This window comes from Apis mellifera, linkage group LG1 (assembly GCF_003254395.2).
Source record: "Apis mellifera strain DH4 linkage group LG1, Amel_HAv3.1, whole genome shotgun sequence".
In the NCBI taxonomy this organism is placed as follows: domain Eukaryota; kingdom Metazoa; phylum Arthropoda; class Insecta; order Hymenoptera; family Apidae; genus Apis; species Apis mellifera.
In genome coordinates, this window is record NC_037638.1 from 26,246,664 (window position 1) to 26,257,240 (window position 10,577).

At 47.3% G+C, this 10,577-nt stretch overlaps 1 protein-coding gene across 1 annotated transcript; it reads left to right on the forward strand.

Moving 5' to 3' along the window:
- The first annotated feature begins 941 nt into the window (after positions 1-941).
- Positions 942-10,055, forward strand: LOC102655819 (extensin). Its single transcript, XM_006571742.3, has 2 exons — positions 942-1,382; positions 6,629-10,055. The coding sequence occupies exons 1-2, from the start codon at positions 1,368-1,370 to the stop codon at positions 9,614-9,616; spliced, it is 3,003 nt and encodes a 1,000-aa protein (XP_006571805.1). The 5' UTR covers positions 942-1,367; the 3' UTR covers positions 9,617-10,055.
- Positions 10,056-10,577: the final 522 nt, after the last annotated feature.

Here is a 10,577-nt window from a genome sequence, read left to right on the forward strand (position 1 = left end):
GTTAAAAAATTGTGATAATTGAACTATGCAATTGTTGAGCGTAATTGTATTGTAAATTTTTCTTCTAAATTCGTCCCGATTCGAGGCTCGACGAGAGTTTATGAATGAAATTGAGAAATGAAAAGTTCCTTTAACACGATTTGTTAATTGGATGCTTAACAGCATGTTATTTACGACGATCCGAAATCTTGCCTACATAATATTTTTCTTTTATTTCTTGGTCTTGATAAAAGTTGAGACGCCCTCTTCGAATTCTTTCGCTTCGAATCGAAAAACGGATATTTTTATTCCAAGAAAGTTTCAAGTTATAACAAGTTAATTCTTTTCCCTTTTTTTTATAACGTATATACGTAATAGAAAAAATTTCCCGAATTTTATTACATTTTACAGGAAATAAATCTGATCCCCGTTCCTTCGATCCGCCTCGATCGAAAATTGAAAGGAATTGGACGAATAAATATGGAAACAGGTAACATTAGATCATCGAACCGACAACTTTCCTACACTTACGATCTCGACGGCCAAGGTTAGGTCCATAAGGAAGTTCGTGACGCGAGAAAGTTGATCGATATAATTTTACATGTTCCGATACAGTCATCCGATACTTCTTCTTCTCTCGCAGCGCATCTTTCCTCCTCGCCAGAGAGAGGAGAGGACAGGGCTAGCCTACTTTCTCTGCAAAGAGAATTTTTAACCGATGTGTGAGGGTTTCCCCTCTCCCTCCCCTCACAACATCGCCGCGAACTCTCTTTCTCTCCCTCTTTCTCTCCCTCCCTCCCTCCCTCCCTCCCGTCTCCGTTCATTACTTCTCGCGCTCTCACTCCCTCCCTCCCTCTTCTCTCTCTCTCCTCTCTCGGCCCGTGTCGTTTCCTCGATTTGCCCAACAAGCTCAGCCGAGAATTCCACCGGCTAGTACCCCTCTCAGAGTCTATATAAGCGGAGTGTTCATACGAGACCGAGCATTTTTTGTGTTAGTAGTGACGGAGCCGACGGGTCTCCTCCGTCAAAGAGGTTCGCTCTGCGAGAAGAAGAAGAAGAAGTTGAAGAGTGTGTCAGGATGGTGTGCACCACGCGACACGATAGAAAAACCGTGTTCGATTGAAAAACCGTCGTCGAGGAAAATCGTCGTCGAGGAGAGAAAAAAGAAAAAAATCTTCTTCCTTCCCCTTTCTCTCTTTCTTTTTTTTTTCCTTTTTTTTTGTTTTCGTTCGTTCCCTCTTTTGTCTTTTTCCTCCGGTGTGTCGTCGATTAGAGGAGGAGGAGGAGGAGGAGGAGGAGGAGGGGAAGAAGAGGAAGAGAAGAAAGCAAGAATTCGTTCTTCTTCTTTTTTTTTTGTGCGTACACACGGATAGTGCACGGATGCAACTATGCCACGAGGAAAGGTAGGTGGAACGTGGGATCTCTGGTGGGATCTCTCCGCTCTCCGATGATCTTTCGTCGAACGATCGATGACGATCGATCTTTTTTTTTTTTTTTTCTTATTCATTTATTCGACGACCGTTGCTGTGTTGTTCGTTCAGTGCTTCGACGGAGAAGGAATTCGAGTTTCTCTGTTTTCTCTCTGTTTCTTTCTTCGTTACAAGTGATGATCAAGATGGGGGATCTTAGAGATGGGATATCCGCGATCGAGGCGCACGAATTCGAGAAACGCTGCGTCGAGCGGAAGAACTTTCGTCGCGGAGGAAAATAATTGTAGACGCGAGCAAAAACGTTTCGCAAGTTGTCCTTCTTCTTTTTCTTCTTCCTAATTTTTTTTTCTTTTTTTGGACTTGGATTCGGATCCAAAGAGAAATAGTGCGGTTAAAATTTTTTTTTAATCGATCGAATGGCAGAATGTTTACTTTTTTGAGATACGATGCTCTTGCAAAATTTTGCTCAAAACTTGTCCCTAAAATTAAAAAGAAAGACAGAGAAAAAATGTAGTTTCAAAAGTAGCAACGTTTGAATTAAAATTTCGGCGAAAAAAGAGGGCGTAAATTGTAAAACGTATTATTATTATTATATAATTGCACAGTAACGATTTTGAAGCAAAGATTAATTGCAGGTTTCTTAATATTCTTAATTAGGTCTTGTTTCAACTCGTGAATATCGGTTATTAAGCGCAACTTTTTATCAACATATATAGGAAAATAAGGAAAATGAAAGAGAAATATCAATTTTATTAATCTAAATTGCATCGAGCAACAAATACCAAAAAGTGAAACTCTTGAGAAACGTGGGTTAACGAAACTATAATGTTTTTAATGTGAAAGTAAAAAAAAAAGAAAAGAAAAAAGAAAGAAAAGGAAAAAAAGAAAATAATTTTAACGATTGAATTAATCATACACAATGTTACAGTTCCTTGGCACGCTGTTGCATCAACATTATGAGGATAACTAAAACGTGATGAAAGCGATTATAGCCTTTTGCTCTTCAATTAAGGTTTGAAAGTATAGAAAGCAAGTATAGATTGCAGTTTGACGTCGTAATCGACGGATAATTATTGGCGTAGGGATGATGGCGAGATATTAAAATATAATTAGAGAAATTTTACAAGCGTAAAATTAATCGACGCGCTTTCGAATCTCAACTATGACGATTGATACAAAGAAATATATCGTTGAAAAGAAGAAGAAGAAGAAGAAGAAGAAACATTCGCGAATTTCAATAATTTCGCGTTATCTTTTATCATTATCCATCTATTCAAGATAGATATTCACATATTTTCCCAAAGAACCGAGTCCCCAACTCAACCGAGCGGAAACTGACTTAACGAGTATGACGGAACAAATTGTTGCATTAAAAATCGAAAGAGCAACCGTTTTACTAGATTCACTCGTCTTTCAATCGCACGGCCAATTACCATCTCCTTTACCGTCTCGATATTTTAACTCTCCTTCCACCTTGGCGATAAAAATTTCGTCACCTCAGAAGTGAGAAAAGGAAGGTTTTTAAACACCCGCGTTGAAATTCATTATTATATAGTCAAACAATTATATATACGTTTTAACACTCGAGTCACGTGAATTCACGCTTTTGCAATCGACCGGGCAAACGTACAAAAAAAAAAAGGAAAAAAAAAAGGAAAAAGGAAAAAGAGAAGATTACTCGAAGCAACAGCTCGAGACGCGAACGTAAGCGGTAGCACACTTTCACGCAACGCTCGACCGTGTTTCGCATTTTTCCCCATATTCATGCAATTCAATCCTTTAACGAGATCCTCCAACGAAGATCTTCTTTTAACCGATCAAAAGTCGCGAGTGAATTTTCTCTTCGAAAGAGAAGGTTGCACGAGATACATCGAAAGGTATCGAAGGAGTGAACATCGAATTTTCCGCAGTGAATCGTACGTCGATAACAAGTGATGTCTGTTACGTTCCACGCGGTTCTCCACGCGGTTCCAATAACGCATAACTGTACGCACGACTGTATGCGCGCGAAGGAGGTGTTGTTGATCTTAGTCGCGATCTGCCCACGATGCGCTCGATTGTTTCGACTGCCTACGTGTAAACTATTGCGCGCTTCGTTAAGCGGAGGCTTGCCGCGTGAAAGTGATACGGAAAGAGGCCGAGAGCTACTGGAAAATTGAGATTGAATTAGAACGAAACTTTAAATGATCGAAAATATTTATTCCAAGTTACAGTTATAGTCGATAATGATTGTCCTTTCGACGATAAATTTATTTAATTATCGATTGAAAGAGTATTAATTTGTTCGTGTGAAATTAATAAAGATAGAATAGAATCAAAGTGAGTTTCCCTTAACACGTGTTGATTCAAATAGATTTCAGATTTGTGTTTTGTTCGTTAAATGTGTTCAATTAGGATCTAAAAAATTTAGACCCTTTGTACAAACGATTCTAGATTCTCTTTCTCTTTGTTTTTTTTTTTTAATAAATCTAACGGGACTTGCCGAGTAACCTAGCAATTACATTTCGATCAAACTTTGCGAAATTGTTTGCGGGAACCATTCTAGATTCTTTTTCTTAATAAATCTGATACAACTTTCCGAATAATCTACCAATTAGATTTCGATCAAACTTGGTAAAACTGTTTACAGAAGCTTTTTTTTTCTTTTCTTTCTTTTTTTCTTTTTTTTTTGTTCTTTTTTTTTTTTTTTGCTCGGGTGTGATTGCGTACTTTCAAGTTGTTTAATCTAAGTTGAAAAACTCCCCCGTTTCGCCGAGAAAAATTTCAATTCCGAAGATGAAATTTAATTGAACTTTATTTCGCCACGCGTCACGTATCGAATCATCTTGCAACACGAATTTTTATTTATCTTAATTTTGATCTCTCTTTGCTTCCTCATCTTTTCAACGTTTTTCTCTTCCCTTTCACGCACTTTCCTTTCATTTGTAACATTATTTCGTATCCAAAATACATTTAGGCTACGCTTCCATGAGAATCACTCTCCTCGTTCACCTTTCGAACTAATTTTCTTACCGATCTCGTGAGAGCGTTTCGCAGTGAAAAGTTTGACGCGAATACAATATTGGAAGGAAAGTTAACCGAAGCAACGTTTCCTCGACCTTCTTTCTTTTCTTATGCGCGCTATATTTTCCTTCGACGACAAGGCCCGACTTGTACTCGATTTGCGCGCATCTTAATCTTTCGCTGTTCGAGGACATCATCGGATCGGAATCGTTGTCGAACGTTCACGTGTCCATGCGTACAATTTAAGAAAGAGGTGACTCGACATGCACGTTTCAATCGATATAATCGTTTTATCCCTTCGATAAGATAAACCAATCGCGACAAGGAACGTAGTTACGTGAAACGAAAGACGTTATTTCCGCGATGAATGAATTTCGTCAAAAATTCGTATTCTAATTGGAAGATAGAAACAAGTAAATGTGATTTTTTTTTTATTGATATTCGTGGTTTCTACGATCGACGAAAGAAAGGAAAACGGAAGATTCGTCTGAAATAATAAATCCGTACAATTTTTCGACACATTTTTCTGTCTGTCGCGGAAAGTAGGAAGTATTTCAATTAAATATACATAAAGTTGCGCGACACGGAAGAAAGGTATTTTACATTTACCAAGATAAAGCGAACGAGGATGGATACATATTTACATAGATTGCATCTACGCGTTATACGGTATTTTCGCGCGACCTGTGCGGGGTGGGTAGATAAATTTGTAAAAAAAAAAAGAATAAAATGACTGAAATTCGCGTGATGTATATATTTTTTTTTTGTAAAATTGGACGTTTTATTTTTGAGCTCGTCGAATGAACGTTTCGAGTGAACGTTTCGAACGAAGGATCGCGAACGAATCAATCGGAAATGTAATGAAAATGATGGAAAGAAGATCGATTAGAAATACACGAGAGCGTATATAAATGTACGGATAAGATATCCGTATACTCTTCTTTGAACGTACTTCGCGCAGTCCTCCTCGATGCACTTGGGAGAAAGTGCGGCATATTATGTTAACCTTGCATCTCGGTCATCGTTCCACTTAAGACTTTTCCAAGAATGGTTTCTCGATGACATTTACTGCTTCAAACTTGCGCACCGCTTCTTGCCCCCCTCTTTCCCTTCCGGCTAATATCTTTTATGGAAAACAAACTGGTTGTTGGGTGGGGAATGGTTGTTATCGTAGAAAAAAAGAAAACAAAAAGAGAACGCTAAAATCGCTTCCAGTTTTATTTTTGTTCGGAATTTCGGTAATAAAAAATTTGGCCAATTTTCTCGACTTCGTTCCATTCGATGGAAAAAGATATCTCCCGCAATTTTTCATTATCCGCTCGTCAAAAACTGCGAGAGACTCGCGACGGTTACAACGCTTGTAGCGACATCCATAGATCGATTAATCTACTTTCGAATATTAACGTCGCTAAAAATATTTTCGCAGCAACGTCGACTCTTCGTTACTCTTCGATGGAACGAAGTTCGTTTAACGTGTTTAAAATGGATCAAAGAATAGCATTTCTCTCTCTCTCTCTCTCTCTCTCTCTCTCTCTCTCTCCCGTAAGAGGCGATTTATGTGTTAATGGAACGACGCTTAATAACACGGTGATTTTAGTTGGGAACAATCGGGGATTAAAGAGAAAATGTAATTTCTTTTAGCATCGCGCCATCTTTGTAATTAACGAAGTTATCACGGGCGCGCGCAGTTTAATAGTTGGAGGGAGTAAATGCAGGTTCACATAATACTCGCATACATACGTCGGGATGAGTGGCTCGCCTTGCGCCAACCGAGGTTGTAAACTAGCTTAAAGTCTCTCACGGCCTTCAATTCCGAACCCTAGACAATGTGTGTTGGCACGAGTAAAACGATGTACCACGATACCAGGGAAGCAACACTTATGTTTCCAACCAACTAATTAGAAGAGGAGAAGGCGTTGCGCTAGTCACGATTACAACTCTCGAAACTCTAGAAATTCCTCCAACTTTCTATTCGCTTTTAAAGAAAGATTTTTTTTTTAATAAAATTGCAAAGACAAATACATACGTTATATATTTATGTATCAGCGAAACTTGTTTCTCTCATTCTCATCTCGTTATGTCACGTTTACGCTCTGATTGGATCGAATTGCTCCACTGCCAGTCGTGCTCAGCTATGGTCGTAATTTAGTTAAAAAAATAAAAAATAAATCAACGAATCGAAATGGAATAAAGGATCCGATTGCTTTTCATTCCAGATGACAATTTCTCTGCTCTGCGTCCTGTTGCTGATCGGACGCGAAGCTCGCGCGGTGGTTAACAAAGCGCAGTTCAAGACGACGGCCAACAACGAGGAAGAGAAGCGGAACGAGATCAAGGCCGACGACAGGATAAGCAACTCGTACGGTCCACCTTCGGACGATTACGGGCCCCCTCTCGGCTCGGGCTCGAAGGGGCCCGCGCCGGTCTACGGCCCCCCGGAGCTGGTCGGCGATCACGGACCAACGCCTATATATCCACCGCCGCCACCGGACGTTCCTCCGCCCCCTGCGTACGGGCCGCCATTGTCCTCCTACGGACCACCGCGAAACGTCAAGCCGCCGAAACAAACTTTCGCCCCCCCTCTCCCTCCCCTGCCCACCAAGCTGGCCTTCGCCTCGCTCAAACTTCACCACCACGGTCCACCCAAGCAGCAGTACGGCCCACCCTACTCCTCTTTCCCGTCCTCCTTGAGGCCCCCGAAACCCCACTACGGCCCACCCTTCAAATTCGCCAACTCCCTTTCCAACACCCACTACGTATCCGTGGGGTCGAACGCGAAACCGTCTCACGGCCCCACCATCCCTCTGTCGTTCGACACGTACGAGGTACTCCCCCAAAAAGTGGCGGTCCAGTTCGTTCCCCAGTCGGCGAACCACGACCACGGACCTCCGCCGCTCGCCGCTGCCGATCTCTACGGACCGCCGCCTCCAGCCGTCGTCGTCCCGCCACCCGGCGTCCCGGCACCGCCGACACCCCCCGACATCAAGTACGACGGTTGGCAACCGATCGCGGGATCGTCGTCGTCGTCGTCGGATCATCGACAGGCCGGGAACGGCGTGCAGGTGTACGGCGCGCCGACGATCGACGAGCACAAGGCTTTGGAGGGGTTGTCGTCGGCGGGCCACGTTCAACAGTCGGCGGGCAACGGACTCGAGAATTCGCAGAACGTGCCCAGCGACTCTTACGGCGTGCCGATCCACAGCCCGGAGGCGCAAGACTTGAAGAGCTCGGTCAAGTCAGGGTCGAGCAGCAACAAAGGTTTGCCGCCTCCGCCGTTGCCCGAGTACGAGCCGTTCCACAACGAGAGACCGCCCCACGAGGATCATCGTACGAGCGGCGCGCAACAAGGCCAGCCGTCGAATCCGCGCTACGAGCCGGCCGCGAACGCGGACCCCCTCTCCCTCGTCAAAACCGTCGGATTCGAGCTGCTGCCCACCGTCCCGTCCCTCGCCGCCGACCCCCTCGCCGGCCCTGCCTCGTTCCCCGTTTTGAAACTCCCGCTCCTCGATCCCGCCCTCCACCCCACCGCCCCGGACGCCCCGCGCTCCTTCCAGAATCCGGCCAACGATTTGTCCCAGCTGTCGGTCAACGCTTTGTCCAATAACTACGGCCCTCCGCCACCCCTCCCCTTCGCCCCCAAGTTGAACTCCATCGAGTCTGGAATACCCCTGCCCCCGCCCCCCTCGCTCCTCGACTCCTACGGTTCGCCGCCGCCCTCCTCCTACTCGCCCAACGGCCCTTACCCCTCGCCCGAGCCCCCGGCCCGCCCGCCCTCCTCCTTCTCCTCCTTCGGCCTCCACTCCTCCACCCTCTACAAGCAGACCTTGCACCACCACCGACCCCCTCCCCCCAGGCACCCCCTCTCGCCCCCGGCCTCCCTCGTTCCGCCCAGGAACCGGGAACCCGTCAAGTTCAAGGAATTTCCGCCGATCCCAACCGGCTTGCTGACCAACCTGAACCGATATTTCCCGCCGCCGCCGCCGAGGCACGAACAGGCCAAATCTCCCAACGCGGCGCACCTCCCCCCGCCCGCCCTCTCCTCCGCCGCGTTCGTCGAGCAGCAACAGCTGCCCTCCCTCCACGCCCCGCTCGCCTTCAACAAAGCCCTCCCCGACCCGCCGATAGCCGCCCCGAACGCCCGCTACGGGACGCCGTTGTCCTTCGGCGGCTTCAACACCCCGGCCCCCGTGCTCACGTACGGCGCGCCCAACTTCGGCCCCGCGTCCTCCTTCGTCTCCACCTCCACCGGATTCGGCAACAACTTGTACGACGGCCTCGGGAACGGCGCCACCGCCACTTACGGCACGCCGGTAGTCAACTCGCCGTTGTCCACCGGTGGCGGCCACGATTGCGGCTTCCACCGGTACTCGGGCCTGGACGGCGACGGGGCGACCACGGCCGCGGCGTTCAACGAGGCCGCGGCCGCGGCCGCCGCCGTCTTCGCCTCCCCGCCCCTCGCCCAGCTCGCCCTTCGCGATTACCACCAGCCCAGGGCCGAGCTGAGGGACAGCTACGGGGCGGCGATAGGCGTGAGCTACGCGGACAACGCGCTGTCGAGCAGCCAGTCGGTCGAGCTCGCCAACTCGCTTCTCTCGCCGCCCCCCGCCCCCGAGAGCGGCGAGAATCGGTCGAGGGAGGAGGCGAGGAACGAGGTGGACCAGTTCCTCAACACCCAGGAGGGAAGCGAGGCCCTCTCCCTGGCGGCCAAGGGCCTGGTCGTCAACGGGGGGGACGGGTTCGAGGTCCAAGGCTCCAAGGGGACGTACACGTTGCAGATCCAGGCGGCAGACGGGGGATTCGGGACCGAGAACTCGGACGGGAGCGTGAGGCACGACCAGGTGTTGTCCAACGGCCTCCTCCAGGATATCCTCGCGGCCATCGAGCAGCCCGACCAGGGGCAAGTGCTGCGGGTGCAAGGTCGGCCGGAGGCGCAGCAATTGCAACGCGTGTACGGCGAGGACGCGATCGGGACCAAGGACGGGGAGGGGCGTTACGTCGAGCGGGCAGGCGAGAGGAAAGATGCGAAGCTGCAGGGGGAGGGTCGAGGCGACGGGAGCGGGCCGATCGAGTCGGCCAGCGAGTCCGCGAGAAAGGAGGCCGTCGCTCTTTTCTTCGACAATCGGTACGGCGACGGGGCGAGGAAGGAGGTAAGATCGGTGGGCGAGAACGATCGAAACGCCGACCAAACTTCCGCGTCTTCCTAGATCTTTCTCCCTCGGTTACGTAGGGAGTAATTCGAGTGTAATTTTAGTAGGTTTGTTCGTTACTAATTTAATTCGATCGCGCGCTCGATTCGACCAAGGGTAAGAGTAATCACGATCGACAAAGTTCGAACTTCGAGTTTCGATCGTTCTTTAGATACGAAATATTTGATACACCGTGAAGGAAGAAGACGAGTTAGAAAAATCTTGGACGAGAACGTTTGCCTGGTATCTCCTTCCTTCCCTCTGTATTTCTGTTCGCGCGGGAAAAGAAATAGATCTTATCCGCCTTGGAGTTTAATCGGAGTTTCGATTCTACCTCTATGACTTCGATAATCGCATCACGCGGCCGATTCCACGAATCTTCCAACGAATTCACGCGGCGCGTTTCGTTTTTTTCTTTCGACCGCGAATTGTTCGAGGAACAAGAAAAAAGAAAAGACAGACCGAGGAGGGCCGAGCAACTTTCATCGTCGAGAGGAGCGCGCGCTTCTTCCACGTCTTTAACCTTCACCGAGGTGAAAGTTCAGAGAAGCTGGTCGAACCGCTTCGCGATACCTCGTTTCGCGAGTGAAACGCGCACACTCTGCTCCACTCTGCGCCCGATGCACACAGGTTTATGCATAACTTTGCGACGATGAGATACGCGTATATCTAGTCCGTTGTTTCGCGATGAGACACGCCGGGGGATCACGAGTTTCTTCCCTTTCCTATCCTTTTCTGGAACGCCTCGAGGCCGGTGGTGACCGGCGAGTAAAAGTAGAGCCATCGTTGTGAGATATTTTTAACGAGATATCGTTAATAATAGTAGGCTCGCGTTAATTCTTAGGTAGATTTCGATAGAAACAGTTTCACTTTACTTAAGCTCTTAAATAGAACCTTAGAATCCGTTCTTTCGACCGCCTCGAAGTAGCCTCGTTTATAGAGCATTGGAAAGTGTTTTCGTTCCCTTTTCGCGTGGAAA